Source organism: Liolophura sinensis, chromosome 6, assembly GCF_032854445.1.
Source record: "Liolophura sinensis isolate JHLJ2023 chromosome 6, CUHK_Ljap_v2, whole genome shotgun sequence".
NCBI lineage: Eukaryota > Metazoa > Mollusca > Polyplacophora > Chitonida > Chitonidae > Liolophura > Liolophura sinensis.
The window spans coordinates 14286050-14303588 of record NC_088300.1 but is presented as its reverse complement, the minus strand read 5'-3'; the positions used below and the strand labels follow the sequence as shown (position 1 = coordinate 14303588).

General features: G+C 38.1%; 1 protein-coding gene across 1 annotated transcript; it reads right to left on the bottom strand.

Annotated features, from left to right (window-relative positions):
- Positions 1-1837: 1837 nt before the first annotated feature.
- LOC135468475 (leucine-rich repeat-containing protein 74B-like) lies at positions 1838-16452 on the bottom strand. The gene is made up of 13 exons (XM_064746757.1): positions 16387-16452; positions 11756-12101; positions 11288-11460; positions 10622-10729; positions 9671-9764; positions 9354-9403; positions 9018-9099; positions 8673-8758; positions 7983-8177; positions 7175-7270; positions 5467-5742; positions 4338-4423; positions 1838-3218 (listed from the first exon to the last, which is right to left on the bottom strand). Exons 1-13 carry the CDS (start codon positions 16435-16437, stop codon positions 3140-3142), a joined length of 1722 nt encoding a protein of 573 aa, XP_064602827.1. The 5' UTR covers positions 16438-16452; the 3' UTR covers positions 1838-3139.
- Between the last annotated feature and the right edge of the window lie 1087 nt (positions 16453-17539).

Below are 17539 nucleotides of genomic sequence, written 5' to 3'. Positions count from 1 at the left end.
TACAGTAGTTTTTTCACCCAGGTGTCGGTCAGGGTTGTTCATGTAATTACACCACTTAGTATACTGTATAGGGCGTTGATGACTACTCACATTTTCAAAGGTGTTAGCGTTTGCAGGTCCCCATTTCAAGGACTCACTTTGGTGAGCCATGCATTGGCCACATGTTTTAAGTATGTTTTGAGGTATGAGATACCCAAAGGACCACACAAAAGTCATTTTCGTTGCAAGCAGAAAACAGTATCAGTCTCTTGAAATGTTTTTCATAAACCGTGAATGCCACAAAGAAAACATGTTTGGCCTCATCTATGCATGTGGGTGCTACGAACAGGAGCGCCTGTGACTGCATACTTTCGACTGACAGTATTCTGGTGCAAAAGAGAAAAAAAAACATGTTGATTTGAAATAAAATAGTTACTATATTTCCACAGAAATCGTAAATGACAACTGCTTCACTTTGGTGAGGATGTTTTTAAGTTACGTTAGTATAACTAATGTTTTAGGTATTACACTGACATGTAGATATAAGTGCAGATATCTTTGTGCACAGATAGGGGCGAGAAATGTTGTTTTGCCCCGACTAGTCACATGTCTAGATTGTTCGGCATGAACAATCATCTTCATCTTCAGACTAGGCCCAGAAGCATGCTTGGACTATTAATTTGCTTAGGCCTTAAAATGTCTAAACCCACTCTACCTTAGACCCTGTCCTGAAAATGAACTTTACTACTGTCCCATCTTTGATGTTTCACACACATGTGTACACAACCGAATTAACGAGACATAAGAGGCATTGTCATGACAATATAAATTAAATGCTGGTGTACAGAACGTATAGATATGTGAGTGTTCCATGAAATCTCCACCAACGCCTGGCAATAATAAGCTCATCTAGGATACACCACCCCAGGCTACATTTGGTTTACATTCCTGAACAGTTATAACCATGCCTCCTATGTGCAAAAATATACAACTAAAATAATAGAAATCTAGAAATAAATGTGATTTCTGGAATTTGTAGTCGAATTGTTAACACATGCAAGCCATACTAAATTCGATTAAAAAATACCGTAATGAGAGCTACTTCGTCAAAATTATAATCCTTTTTTTTAAATTCAACTACAGCAACGCATAAGATAATTCTGCAGATATGAAAATATTTAATTATATACTTTTCAACCATAGATCATATTGGCAATTTAGTACACGAGGTAACATTTTCGTAATATCTGAAATGTTCTCTATTAGACACATTTGATGGTTGTAAAAGTAAACTGGATATGTGAATGTGAAATGTTTCTACGTGATGGTTAAATTCATGGAAATGATCGTGTGAGGTAACATTTCCCAACTACGCTGCATACAATTCAATGATCAAATTTAAAAAAAGAATCTTTTATTACTGAATGTTAGCGAAATGTTAAGACATGGTTATAAAGAACCCATAATACTGTGTGAAAATACTGAATTCATACATCTAGTAGGTAAGTTTATGTAAACACACGAGTACAGCAACTTGACCATAGTACACGAAATATTATCAAATTAAATTTATTTACCACCTTAAACCATGTACATTGGAGGTCTGTGTATGTTAAGAATATTGTATGCAATAACGTAACGATTAAATATAACTACTTTATAATAACGTATGGGGGCCTCCTTGGCCCAATTGGTTAGCGCTCTAGCGCAGCGTAATGACCCAGAACTCTACCGATGCGGTCGCTGTGAGTTCAAGTCCAGCTCATGCTGGCTTTTTCTCCGGCCTACGTGGGAGGGTCTGCCAGCAACCTGCGGATGGTCGTGGGTTTCCCCCGGGCTCTGCCCGGTTTCTACCCACCATAATGCTGACTGCCGTCGTATTAGTGAAATATTCTCGAGTACGGCGTAAAACACCAATCAAATAAATAAATAAATAAAATAACCTGTGACATAACTACCATATAGAAAGATAACAAATGTTGTATATTTGAAGATTTGTATATGCATGTGAAATGTTTCTTAGGGTATGAAGTAAAAGCCACAATACAACAGTATGTAAATATTAAGAGAAGTTGCATTTCAATCTGACTTTCACAGAACTAAAAATCTACATTACATTACCCGGAAAAGTACCGGTGTAAATGCATGGGCATGTTAAGATTTTTGTGAGATTTAACATGGTATTGTCATCTGCAGCAATTCGTGGCCTATCCCAGCTGAGCTACATACTTAAATGCTGACAGTGTTGAACAGTTAAAGTATTGAAAATGTTAGGAAATGCTGGCAAATGCCGGTATTCACCATGCATAAACATTCAGCATACATATTAACTACCAGTTTTCTTGTAGTGCGTTGCAGTGCTTGATGGGGAGTCGTCAATCACATAACACGAATGCGACTTCTTTGAATAATGGTGTACAGGGAGAACTCCTGAATATTTCACGTCGTGACGGGATTTATATGGGTGACGAAAAACAAACACACTGGTACATCACACACGTGACGAATTACAGTTACATATATAAAATATAAACAAAGAAGACGTATGTATACAAGTAACTTGATGAGAATGGCAAATTTATTGCATGATATGATCAAAGCGACAAATGTGCAAGTTATACAACTCCTCCAGTGGTATACAATATTGCTTTTATTGTGTTGGTAGCGTAACATTCATCTCGTATTCAATATTTTGCTCTATCCAAGGCATATGTATAAAACGAGGACGGATTTGGGGACACCTGGTATATTGTACGTACTAGGTCATTTCGATGTATCGTTCTGTAGTAATGCCCTAGGTAAAGTGTTCAGAGCACGAATACATATAGAAAGTCAAGAGCAGTTTTTATGGGCTGGTTTAAGTGCCCTATAACCATCAGATCCCGTAAACAACTGTTCTGTAGCACACGTACATAAATGAAAACAGAAATGTTTTATTTACATTGGGTTACGATTTGATGGGAATAGTTGGTTTTGAATAATTTACTTACTGTAAATGGAATGGTATATAGCATTGTTGTTCAATAATTTAGTAATGCATAGTACAAGTAACTTTGACACAATGCCCTATAATTTGATTTGGCCACCCAGCATTTATGATCTTTGCAACAGTAGGCCTGTGTATGGCGATGATAACTACATTGCTTGTATAGTTGTCCTGTTACTGGTCACAATTTTCTTTCACCTCAGTTCTTTGACTTCGTGAAGACATTGGCCGATTTTGTTGCTCATAGAAATCTCTGTGAAAAAGAAAACAATGAAATGAATTTATAGAGAGTGAGGCGGTAAAATCTACAACAATAATTCACGTCAAACTTTGATGCAATCGATACCTCAACAAAAGTACCATGCACTTAGCTGTCAGTCTACATTTGACGGCAAGCCATGCATGAAAATCCTGATTTTCCACTGGCCACCACGCAAGAATAACTGATAAAATAATAAGACTGATAAAATTGTATGACTTCATACGATGTTGATTTAAAACAGTGAACATTTTCCCCATATATTTCACCATATAGTGTTCCGGGCTTGATTAGCTGACAATTCTCATAGAAAGTTGAAAATTATTTATCTACATGGTAAAGAATATTGAAATGACTGAGCTGTATGTCATGGGGTGTAGCATTATTATACAATTTAGGAGGATATTAAGATACGATCATGTTATACCATGCACACAAAAAAACACAAAGTAAAGTGATAAATACCACCTGGAGTCATGATTCTGTTTTCTTCTCTCTCTCTTTTAGCTTATATGTGTTATAGACAAGTTATATTTTATAGTCGACTCAGAGTCGTTGTCTAGAATAACGATCCAACTTGCCCAAACTTGCACCCATGCATGCAAGGATAACGCCAAAGAGAGAGCGGATACAAAATGATGTTAAGGGGCCGTATTTAAAAATCGCTTAAACTACTTTATGCATGGTGGTATATAATAAGATTTCGGCTGCAACTAATACCATAAGTAGAAACTACCAGACATTCGATATATATGAGTTACTTCAGGAAGGAAATGCAAGCTATATATTTACACTGGTTGTGCCCATGTTAACAAAGAGAGGAGCTGGTGGGGAGGGGTGTAGGCTTACAGCTAGGATGAGTCTATACCCACTGGATGCTGCGTTTCACAAGGCAGAGAACAGTGACTAAAATGATATTATAGTATTGTGAGGCTTGAATGGCAGTATCATACACTAAGAAAACAGCACCGACAGGGACTAGACGTGGGCAGCTAATAAATCAGTGTTGAATTTCAAGAGATGAAGTGCTTAAACACTCAGTTATTACCATGAGGTTTTAACTCGAATCTGACTAAGGCTTTTATGGATATATGTGAGAATTCTGTCACATACCCGAAGTATATCTTGCCCATTTTCCCTCGTGGCACTTTCTCCAAAGCTTGCTCAAGCTTGGTCCTGTCGTACGGCACTGCTAGCTCCTTGAATGCAGAATAAAATACTTACATTACAAAATGAATAAAGAGAATGACAGCATGCTTCATTGAATATCTTTTCAGTTCCACCACGTTTGATGCACTGCTAGTAAAATAAGGAAGTGAAACTATGCATATATAATGTATGTCGATGTCAGATAACTTGTTCTGCTGCATGCGTCCTATAACTAACAGCTCAATTTCAAAAACGTGTGACGGGCTTACCAGATGGGGGTTTGAACCAGCGATCTCTGGGTTTTGAGTCCACGCTTCTGCGACTAGACTGAAGAAAAATTCTCTCCAGTATCGAAATAGATAGTGAGCGCCTACATATTAGATGCTTGTTACAGACGAATACTTATAAGTTTCAGACGTTTATAGTTAACATTTTGCTCCGCGTCTAATAATGCAAATTATACGCCTAAGAAAAACATAATATTAACAGTTACATAATAATTATATAATAATAATATACTCATAATAATTACACTAGCGAGTCACTTGGAGATTGCAATGGGGCCAAACTCCCAAAGTTGAGCCCTCTACAGATTCTGTAGTAGGTTTATACGAAATAAGTTAGTTGATAACTGAAAGTTTACACCATTGTTATGGACATATTTATAATATCAAAAGTATATAGCCGACGTGCTTCGATCAAACGCATGCAAGATTTTTAAATGACCTATAATGAAACCCCGCTCGGTATCTGTGTTCAGTCAAAGATGCTCTACGGGATCTTGATTAGTCAAATTTATTTATTTATTTATTTATTTATTTGATTAGTGGTTTACGACGTACCCTACTCAAGATTCTTTTACTTATGCGCCGGCGGCTAGCATATTATGGCGGGAGGAACCATCCGCAGGTTGCTGGGAGACCGATTGGTACAATTAACTTCGAATATAAACATGAAAATATCAACAAGCTACATGTATACATGCACTGCTCATATTCAAACCACGTAACGAGAAGAGCGGGAACTACATTTAGCTTTATGGTTTAGAAGAAGCCCAGTTATAGCCTATTCGCTATTGAATAACGGCACTCACATCCAACGCCGCCAGGAACTCTTCAGCAGTAACACTAAAGCTGTTGTCAGGGTCGTATCTCTTCAGGACATCCAGAAGCCTCATATCATTCACAACGATATGCTCATTCAGAACCATAACAGGTTCTTTCTTCCTATATGGATCGATGGCTGGTTTCCCGATATCCTCCAAAGTGTTCCCTGATCGCAGGACGGGACCGTTTATGACCCGGAAGTCCGGGCGTTTTAGTCGTATATCCTCAACCACCCGGAGAAACTCATATTCTACAGGAACATCCTGCCAAGAGAAAACGATGACATCAAAGAGTTTTGACACTGGAAATTTACTGGATCCCAAAATGCTGAATTGTATAAAAGTTCGTTGAGTCCAGCTCATGCTTTACCGTTCTCTCCGTACGTGGGAAAGTCTGTCAGCAATCTTCGGACGGTCGTGGGTTTTCCCAGAACCTCCATCCATAATGCTGGCCAACGGGGAATGAGTGAAATATTCTTGGGTACGGAGTACAACTCCAATGAAATTTAATAAATAAATAGATTTATTTATTTATTTTATTTGATTGGTGTTTAACGCCGAACTCAAAAATATTTCACTTATACGACGGCGGCCAGCATTATGGTGGGAGGAAACCAGGCAGAGCCCGGGGGAAACCCACGACCATCCGCAGGTTGCTAGAAGCCCTCTCACGTACGGCCGGAGAGGAAGCTGGACTTGAACTCACAGTGACTACATTGGTGACAGACTCCTGGGTCATTGCGCTGTTTGATTGATTCTTTAATTATAGTGTTTGTTTGGAGCTTCATAAGTCGCATGCTTGCCATATGACAGGAAAAGAGTAAAACAGCACTGAAAAAAGAAGTGGGTCATTATGCTGCGCTAGCGCGCTAACCAACTGAGCCGCGGAGGCCCCTAAATAAATAAACAAATAGATAAAAGTCTCCTTCAAAATCGCCATCTATTTCACACATTTTCTTTCATCAGTTACACATGTATGTGTATTATAGTAGTAAAACACGGCTAACTATATACTGACTGTACAGAATATTTAAGTTAGCAGGGCAAACTACACATTCCGCCTTGTAAACTTATTTAACTTTAACTTTCAAAATGTTTGAAACAAGTCCGACTAAATAACATTTTTAACAACATTAAGCTGTTAAAATGTCCTAACTCTGCATTATGATATATTTATGGTGTATGTTAGGCTACCTCATATATAACCCAGTTTTGAAGTTATGTTGTGACATTACATTTAATTTATTTCTACATACTTGTACATATAGAGCATAAGATATGTATTTTAAAAAGACAAACACACAATAATACGTCTGTTGTATGAACACAAACTTTGAAGTTCTTCATATTTGAAGAACTCTATCTTGTGATGAATTAACTTAAGGCTTTGTGTTGAAAAAAAATGAACACAAAATGTATTGGATGTTATACAGAAGTTAATGTTGTACTAACACAACAGCGCATAATACGCATAAATTACCTCAAATCGGTTCAACACAGCTTTGTGTTTTATTATTATTTTTTAACACAAACATGCATACTTAAGTCACATTTCTTTAACACATGTTTGTATTGGGGTAACACATGTTTGTGTTGAATACAAACAACACAAGTTGTGGTAGATTTTAACATACTGGTAAGTGTTTCTGTGTTAAATTCTGATGTTGAATTCACCCTTGAGTCAAACCAAGCTTACCGTTAAATCGAGCTCCTGTAGGGAACTGCTCTCGTTGTTGTTGATGGCTGTAACCAAGGCAACCGCACCAGAAGTAGTAATGTGGTTATTTCCCATCTGTAAGGGAAGGCCGAAATAGATCTTGAACTGAATTGTTAATACAAATCTACGTCCAAACTCCATTTACTCGGACATACAATTATGTCCCACCAACTACTAAAGTCTGTAGAGATATGAAGGCTCCTGTTCACATCAGATCAAGTCACTGAGTGCCAAATGGTTATTTAGCTTCTTCGCCAGGTACATGCATAGCTGGTGTGTTCAAGAACCACACTGCAATGTCCAGAAAAGAAAATATGGTATATATGACACTAGCCCAATGGTAAATATGCAAGAGCCTTGCATCGTTTTTGTCCTTTAAGTGAAGATTAACTGCTTTGAAAAACATTTTATTTTTGGTGTACATGTTTCATCAAAACAATCCTTTAAGACTGAATTTGCATGACGTGAAATGGCGCAGGCCGATTAACAACAGCGTTATAAGCCCCGTTACACTTTTCGATTTTTGATTCTTGGAAACGATTTCATCGTCAACCCTCCTGGGCCTCAGTGCCTTTGCAGAAGGAGTTTTGTCAGGTATATACAAATATACCCAGAGATGTGCGGCGACCAAATGACAAAAAAATAAAAATAGCATAGTTTTCTCTGGGTTAAGCGTAATATAGTTTCTCATTCTAATCAGTGTAAATTAAATAAACTGTTATAAACTGAGTAAAAAAAAAGATCTAATAAACAAATCGATGGATCGCCAAACTAATTTGAAAGTTACCCTCAATATTTTGATCTCTTCGTTGGATAGGAGGGATTTGGAAATGGCCGAGGCCGCCTTCATATCCAGACGGTTCCCAGAGAGGTCTAGTTCCTGAACGGCACTGTTGTTGGCCAACGCATCAGCGAACGGGACGCCGCACTCTGGTCCCAAACCGTTCCAAGCCACACGGAATGTTTTCAACCTCACGTTCTCCTGAAGTTAAACAAATGAGTAATATTAATGAAAATGTTTACTTAAAGTGAATGATTTCAAAGAAACATTGTGTGACGGGTACTTCAAAGAGCAAAAACAAATTAATAAAACAGTGATGTATCCATTAAGCTTTTTCATACACATGTATAGCTTATATAGAGCGTAATCTGTTTTATCACCGTTTAAGATACTTGTTTTTCCCTTGTTGCTTAGGTAATTTCTGAGTTGCTTGGACAGGCAAAAGAAGGTTAATTTTCTTCAAGCTTTGCTAACTTTTCTTCAAAATGACAAACAATTTAAAGATAAACTGGATATCTTGTTAGTGTACCAAATATACCAAAAGAAGAAATGCTCCAAATGCCATTAAAAGGTCCAAAAACATTCGATATACATGTACATACTCACCAAGCGAGTTTTTCGATGTGTTGAACTTAACGCCTTATTTGGCTTTAGGACTAGATTTCCCAGTCATACTAATATATATGCTTTACAAACCTGTAGACCGCGAGCCACGGCTATACCACCTTTAAGCCGTAAATGATTCCAACTCAAATCCAAAGACTCGAGCGTGTCATTTGAAGCTGAAAGACAAATCACATCAAGCATGATGGCAGCAAATACATATATCGTGAATTAATACCACAAAACTATAAGGGGGTAATAATTTATCCTTACTTTCCCTTAATTTGTGAAAAAGTCAATAATTTTGTAAAAATATATTCTTCTTGGGTCGGTTTTTCTAACTGCCTTTCGGTCTGCTGCATACGATATCAATGGGCCCAAAGATGTCTTCATTTTAGCCGTTTCAGTATACACACTATATGCGTATTTCAGGCTTACCTATTGCCGGACCCCACATCTCACCAGCAATCTGCCCAAAACGGTTTTTACTTAAGTTCAAATCCCTCAAATATTTGTTTTGCTGTGGGCAGATAAGAGAAAGGAATAGTAAATTACAGGCGCTTTAAAGTGTATGTAACATTATTTTCAGAAATTAGCCTTAAATTAGAAGATAAAATATATACATTAAACGCGTTCAAAATGGAAGGAAAATCTAACAGTTAAAAGTTCAGTGAGAAAATTTACATGCAGACACTCACATATCTCTTCCATATCAAACAGATGATTTTTGTCAGCAAATTTAAGTTAAGTAGGAACTTCACTGAGTAAACTTACTTCAAGACATTCAATAAAATATTCTGTGTCTGCATCTCCGAAGTTATTATCTGGCAGAAAGGTAAAAAAATGTAAATTTGCATTATTGCAAGAAAATACTACAAGTGATGATACAGAACTCGGATATATATAGCCATTTTATGTTTTTTTAAAAAAGAGGTTTGACGTCAGGTATTCACATAGCTTACAGATGTTAGGTTTACATCGCTTGCCAAAGTATATATCACTATTTTAAGGTAAGGCAAAGAGTATAATGAATATTAATCAAAGTCATTTGCATGTATTTCCAAGTAATTTGTACAGAGAAGAGTCTATACCTGAGAGGTTAATCTGTCTGAGCCCGGCATTGGACTGGATCATCTTACAGATACAACGTGCCCCTAGAGACCCCAGCCTGTTATCCGCCAAACTCTGTGTAACCGGGGACGAAACACTCGTTACATTCTTGCAATAATCGAATTGGGATTTTATATGTAACTCGGGCCCTAATTTATATGTTACTAAGTCCAATAATGATCTAACTATATAATATAATAAGAGACAGCATAGAGAAGTAAAACCAGAGCAGCGACGACGGTGTGATAATTGGCAAAGTACAGCCTATTGTCAATTTACCTCAGTCACTGGTCTAGAATAACTCAAAATGTTCTGTTGTCATCACATTTAACATATACAAAAACATTGCACAAGAGAAGAGCATTCCCGCAAGTTCAACAAAATAAAACGTATGTGATATTTAGTTATATATGTACCCCTTCGCATGAATTGTTCCTTGTATATACACATGTGCTAAATGGAATCCACAGTTGCAATCAATGTTATGGTTTATATTTACATTTCCTTGCATTATATGTTGACGTTGTTGGACTCATTAAATCCCTGTCCAAACAAACCCACATAAATTTGGCCATATTTTGGTTCTGCATTGCAATAACACAAAGCAAAACTCAACTGTGGTAACAGATGGACGTACAGCACATAAAATCTTGCGCATTAAATCCAAGATCTGACCTTCTTCTTAATGCACCATACTGCTGCTACATAGAAATGATCTGTCCATTTCCGACAAAAATGAACCCATGTATAGGATGCCAGTGTTTTACCTAAGGCTGTGAATCCGGGTATGCTTGCTTGGGCAATCATTTTCCACGAAATAAGGATAAACAACAAGTCTGTATTTTACCAGATGTCTGTGGCTACACTATAACAGATAGATATACAATCTCTCAAATAACAACACGAATCTAACGTGCTCTCTGTATACCTACCACTTCTGTAATATAGTCATTTTCCTCCAGCATTCGGGCAATGGCTCTTCCACCTTCACCACCAATCCAGTTTCCGTCGATGTCAAGATGTTCTAAAGTAACGTTATCCTGCAACCGATACAGTTATGGCCTTGTTAGTCGGACAAAGTCGACTGTATTAAGGAGAAAACTTGCTCACTGTCCCTCAAAGAAGATTTCAGCCTGTTCTAAACCAGTCGACAAATATCTCAATGCGGTATCACGGCATAGGCCCGTAAATCATCTCTTACGTATAGAGATCGCGAAATGTTTTAGCGTTTTGCGTAGACATAATAAGAAATAAGATTCAGATGTGACACGAAGAATTATCGTATAGATCAATGGTCAGCAATAGTGATACGATGTTCCTCTCCAGCATGAGGAACACTAAATGAGAGTGCGACATTTACTTCCGAAACGTACAGTCTTAAGCACCAATTCCGATATGCACACTGAAAACTATGAACGCAAAACAAAAAACTAGCAAAAAGGTAAGAAGATTATCAGATTCGAATGGTATCAGGAAGAACTTGTAGACTTCAGACATAAAATTCAAAGATTCAGAACTGTTCGCACAATGTATAAACAACAAATGCGTGTGAAAGCATTGGACTAGCATTAGGCATATATATAGTGTGTACGACTTACCCTAAGCACCAAAGCGATTGCCTTTGCTCCGATAGGACCTAGCCCGTGGTACCTCATAGTAACTGTGGGTTCAGTGATATGTCGAATGAAGTAAGAGATGGGAACCACCCCCAGTTGGTCGCAGACGCTCCGATACTGGGCCCGTCCGGTGGGGTCATGCTCGCCACCTTCATCTGGGGGAGCAAAGAGTACATTTACATACGTAATATATGTCCACTAATTATATGTCACATACATCACACAGGCCAGTGATTTATTTATTTTTCGTTTTATTGCTACTTTACGCCGTACTTTCACTTATATGACGGCGGCCAGCAATATAGTCGAGGGCAACATTATTAACGTTTTCATCATTCAGCCATTTAGTTCTCAGTTGCAGTATTTTTTTTCTTTTATCGCAATCGTTAGTAAATTGTCAAGTTGGCGCTAGCCAACTATACTCATGCTAAAACAATGTACCATGCATACCATCGATTTCTAAGTCTGTGTCCCACAGATCTTCGTCATCATTTGAGAGTTCATCTGTTTGAATATTAACTGTCTTAAAGTCTTCTAATTCTTCACTGCCTCTGTCACTCCCAGATTGATCCTCTTCTATCTCATCTGATTCCTCCTCCTCTTCCTTCTTTTGCGGGTAATCCGAATCCAGAAGCTCAGTAATCAAGATGGCTGATTCCGATTCCTCAGATTTTTCTGACATCACCGGAGTTCTGGCCAGATGTGCCGATTGTAACTCAGGCTGTTTAGTAACGCTAAATGGCCTTTCATAATTGCCATCTTTCTCTTCATTTTCGTCTATTGTAGGTAGGTCAACCTGTGGACAAGAGGTCACGGTTTAACGACGTATAGACATTCACTATGGCACTAAGAGTATATGATAGCCTATTATATGTTCATTGTCAGAATGTTTCCATCGTCTAATGATCCTGTCAAGGGAATTAAAAACCTAATGATTTTTTTTAAATTAACGTGACAACAAACAAAATCATGGTCTTTCAAAACAGCATGTTTAAAATGAACAATCGTTAAAATTCATTCTCAAACCACTTTTATGTAAGCCTATATAAAATATATCAGACATGTTGAAAGTCGACACTCGACATTTTATACAAAAATCAAGTTTAAACAACAAATAAACAACAGATGTTAAAAATTATTGCCGTCAGTGTTACTGATATTAAGAGTCCTGTAATTCACCTGTTTTTCAGATACAGCTTCTCATATAAGAACCATTCCAATGTTACTGGTGGCTGTGATTCCTTGAGGGAGATCTAAAGGGGTTGATACGACCTTATGTGCACATTTCATAAGTTTAAACTATGGTTGTTTTGCGTAAATGGTTGCCCAAGAGTAAATCAAGCATGATTCCCTTACAATAAAATCCCAGTGCAACACCAAGGTTTGGGGTCTTAAAATGTTCATGGCATGGTTTATGAAAGTCCTTTAGGCCTAAAGTAGCTTACACTTAAAATATCGGTACTTTCCTGAATTTTGCCATTTCTAGGCTTATATACTAGTAATCAAAAGGAAGGGCGTTATTATATTTCTTCACAGCCGTTTGATGTTGGCATCATTAACAGTTTCCTACACTATATACATCGTTCGTGTTTATAAGTGGAGAAGCATACTACAGCAGATTTGTAGAAAAGGAGGGTGGAAGGTACCCTGGAGGAGATTGTTGACCAAAACTTATTCGTAGAAAAACATTGATTTGAACCACATATCTCATGGTATAAGGAAGGGCTGACTCTAACTGTCGTCTATTCACCTGGTAAGGGAGGATCTTAAGTAGACCTCCAACAATTTGTACACGTATAGTTCAGATCCTTGTTCAATTTCGTGTACAAGCACTGGCACTGATCCAGTCAGTGTTTACTATAGAGTATCTAGGTCCACGTGGGGTAAAGCCCGACACGCCTATTAAACACAATGGTTCTGGCAAATGGGAAATCAAAGTGCTGCCCAAGCCAGTCAATAATATGAAATGGAAGACCACATCTCTCTGAAATTATTCCAGTCTAATTTCCAGTGTAGACTGAATGGTGTTAGTGTGGGTTTAATGGTCTGGGACTGTTATACATGTGCATGTACCTTGTCACAGCGGCAGGAACGGCGAAGGTACACAATACACCTCTCACATTATAGTCTATTGTACCAGTATTGTAGACGACCATATTACAGTGTGCATGCACACAGTGGACAGGTGTAAAGAGTGGTGCGGTTAACAGTGACCTAAATAGACTGTAGAAGCACACAAGGTTCCTGTGGACAAGATGTGTCTTGTACCAGCTTAATTACATACCATAGATACTCAAATTCCTGTGGCCTGCCAACTTCACAATAAATACAGTGATCACTGTGATCAAAGCTGGAGTTTCATACTGACAGGGTTAATTAGCATCCCAGCCTTCATTGCTTTTGAGGTTTGCTGATCATTTAAACTTCACTTCATCTGTAAATATCTCTTGATACGATGCGAAAGATACAGACTTTTTTTTATGTCTAAAGACACTCTGGAATTGTGTATATACAGTTAATCTACAGAGAAAGTTTCCAGAAGTCGCTTAGAGTTCGTTTATAATTTGTGATCGCCATACGTTGTCATAGAAAACACTGTGTTCTGCTTTCTGTCCCAATGAGAAAAAAAGAGGTGTATACCGGTTGAAATGTTGCTCCTATATATCTGTCGGGTCATGTATGCAGAAAAAAAAAACGATAAGACTTTGATATTTCATATATACATATTATTTAATGGATATTAAACACATTTCATGAAAATTTGTGCACCATTGGTGAAAAAGTATTTAAACAGCAAAAAAATTAAAAGTGCACACCTGAAATGTACCCAGATGCAGGCTGCAACTGTTATCTAACATTGCACATTTCATGAGAGATGTCTTAATAGGTAACCGTCTATATCATATTAAATCAGTTGTGTGTAATATTTTTTTTTATTTTTGAACAATAGCGAGTTTAAAAGCGTTATGTGTTTTTGTCGACGACATGTATTAGTTTATTTTTGTGTTTAAATTATCGCTTCTGTACTTTGGAAAACTATTCATAATTTATTTCATGATTCGCTTACAGAAGCCTGTGACACTGACAGGTTCGTCGAAATAGGTGTGTTGTTACCTGTGTACTTCCTGTACAAAGTGCGTTTACTTAAAAATTGTTCGATATATTTATTTATCAATTTATTTATTTATTTATTTATTTATTTATTTGATTGGTGTTTTACGCTGTACTTATACGACGGTGGCCAGAATTAAGGTGGGAGGAAACCGGGCAAAGCCCAGGGGAAACCCACGACTATCCGCAGGTTGCTGACAGACCTTCCCACGTACGGCCTGAGAATAGGCCAGCATAAGCTTGAACTCACGGCGACCTCATTGCTGAGAGGCTGCCCTGTTGTTCGTTAATGCTCGAGTACTTGTCTATCTTCATTCAAATGAAATGAATTTTTCTCACACATTTTAATGTTTACCTACAAAAATCTTTTTCATTTTTCGCGATTAAAACTGATTCTCGTTGGAGCTGGTATATTTTATCTCAATTTGAATCAACTTAGAAACACACTGGTTCTTATTTGCTTTATTTATTTGAAACACCCAAATGTTCTCACACCGTAGGCTGGGGATCGAAACAATCGGTGCCAAATGTGTCAGACACCTGCACTGCCGATTTACAGATTATCTGGATAAGCATACATACAAGTACACGATACAGGTGATTGAGTTAATAGGTCATTGCAGTAGTATCAAGGTCATTACTGGCAGAACGGTCAAGATAAAGTCAAGAGGTCGTGGGTTCGAATATAGCTCTCGCTTGATAGTCGCTTGATGTGTTTGTTATAGCCAAGCAATAAAATGCGATGGTTTTGACCTACCCACACAAAAATAAGCCGTAAGCTTCATGAAAGTAAATGATTTTAAGCAAAGCATCATGCAAAACGAATTCGAACAAGTAAGTATATAATATCTGAACCCTTGATGGTTGAATGGCCAAGGTGGTTAGCTCTTGAAATGTTGGCACCTCTCATGTTTTATATTTTGCTTTCGAATATAAAAATTCCGTTGTTTTCCAGATATGCGACTTTTTTCATTTTCTTGACTTCTGTTACTATTGCTTACTTTTCCACTTGTCTTGTTGCATGGGACGTAGGCCTAAGTTTAAAAAACACTATCGTGCATCACGATTCTCTGTGTTGACAGTCGATTGAAACTCATCTTGTACATCACCCTAACCCAATAGCTGGATTAAAAAAGATAGAATAGTAATGGGTAACTTGGAAAAAAATGTTTCAGCTGATGGCTAGTCCACTAAAATTTTATACCGCATACATAGCAGGATGGAACACGCTGAACAATCAAACCACCTATATGTATCACAGATCTCGTTCGACCAGAGTGCACATGTATGCAAAGAAAAGGAAACATTCAGTTTTCCTTCGTCTTTAACCCATGAAGGTACATGTAGCAATATTAAGCAAATTAAGATTTGATAAAAGATCGCATTGCCACGTGCCCGTATACCTAAACCATTAAAAGGGAATATGCAGTTAAAATATTTCCCATCTGACTGTATCTGTATCTTCCTAACTATAATTACTATATGTTTACTTCATGTACGCTGCATAAAGTGCCAATGAATGTTAGAGCGACCATATCTTTGATAAGACATATATATTACGCTACTGTAGCCTAAGACTATTTCCTATTTGACCATAAGTTAAATCTGGGACTAATGTATAAGTTCCACGATAAAGATAAACAAAGCTGTGTAATCATGATGGACTTGTGTAGCGATTGCAAACAGACTGAATCATAACAGGTTTGCCAGCAACCTCAGGATGGCCGTGGGTTCCTCCCGGGCTTTGTCCAGTTTCCTCCTACCATTATGCTGGCCGCCGTCGTATATTAAGTGAAATATTCTTCAGCACGGCGTAAAACAAGGATCAAATAAATAAATAAATCATAACATTGAGCACATGTTTTGGTATCGTGGTGAACGCAGTCAAATAAACAGTCAGCACTAGACTCAGACTGTCATATAGGATTATGTAAATAGAAAGAGTAGCTTAATAAAACATAGGGGCCTACCTGGTCTGGGTTGTCACCCTCGGGGCTTCCTGTTCTGCCCTCTCGGCTCATGATATACAGCTGCAGGTCGTCGCTGTCCCCTTGTGCATTATAAGCCCGCGCCCCCAAGTTACGTGTGCAACTTGTTACGTGTGCGGCTTGTTAGACGACCTTATTACACCTAAGTCATGCTTGGCCGTGGGGTGGGAAAGGCTTCTGATCGGCAGCCTATAAATCCGTGTATGACACTAGGGGCATTAACATGTATCATAAACTGTAAATGTACATCGACTTTTAACCTACTACTCATAGCAGTGCTCTCCAGTAGGCCTATAGCCTTTGCCACTAAACGCACTGGGCTCAACTCCACAGCGAGCCTACAGCCCTTGACAACAACAGCGCTGTCATAAACAAATGGCCGCCGAGTGACGTTCAAGTCGTGTCGCCTCAGAGCTGAACGCTTCTGCCTCTTTGTCAATGATATGGACATCTATACCGATAACAGTAGGCTGCTGGCCAGTGTGCTATAAACAACCACTAAACGGTCTGTGGCCATGCCACTTTATTACCGAGAACACAAACTAGGGCCATCGATTGCTCATTTCCTGTGTGCCGAATTACTCTTGAAAAGGATAATCAATAGAAATACGCGACTAAATATTAACAGCTCGGATGACAGAACTCGGGGGCAGCCTGCTGTAACTTGAATTGGTACGTGCTGAACCCTACCTAAAAGTCACCAGGGAAACGACCAAATCACAGGCTTATAGTCTAGAACAAACTTATGTGAACTAGGAGCATGTATTCAATTCTTGCTAAAGGGTAGAAAATATCCCACGAAACAAAGACAACACTATATCATGCAAGCGTGCGTCTTCAATCAACACTTGTAAGTACAGGCCCTGCAGTAGTTCGGCTAGGACAAAGGATATTGCGCGAAGGTTGTCTAATAAATTTGCTTTTGTCGTCAAATATAACATACAATAACATTAACACAATCATCCGACAGATGTAGCGATTCCAACAAGTCGAACCACAGAACCTTTAGCCAAGTTTTCAACGGTTCATCTGACTTCAAACATGGCTCAAAACAGACTGTACCGGCACTATATACTCAGTTATAGCCAAGGTTATGTTACTTTTTTTTTTTTTTGATACGACGCGGATCATAATT

Bases quoted from the DNA above. Each gene is read 5' to 3' on its own strand.
- LOC135468475 (XM_064746757.1), bottom strand. From the start codon at position 16,437: ATGAGCCGAGAGGGCAGAACAGGAAGCCCCGAGGGTGACAACCCAGAC. The intron at 8,759-9,017 runs GTAAGCCTGAAA...TTTGTCTTTCAG, and splicing joins GATGTGGGGTCCGGCAATAG to CTTCAAATGACACGCTCGAG. The intron at 3,219-4,337 runs GTATGTGACAGA...TCTTTTTCACAG, and splicing joins ATGGGCAAGATATACTTCGG to AGATTTCTATGAGCAACAAA.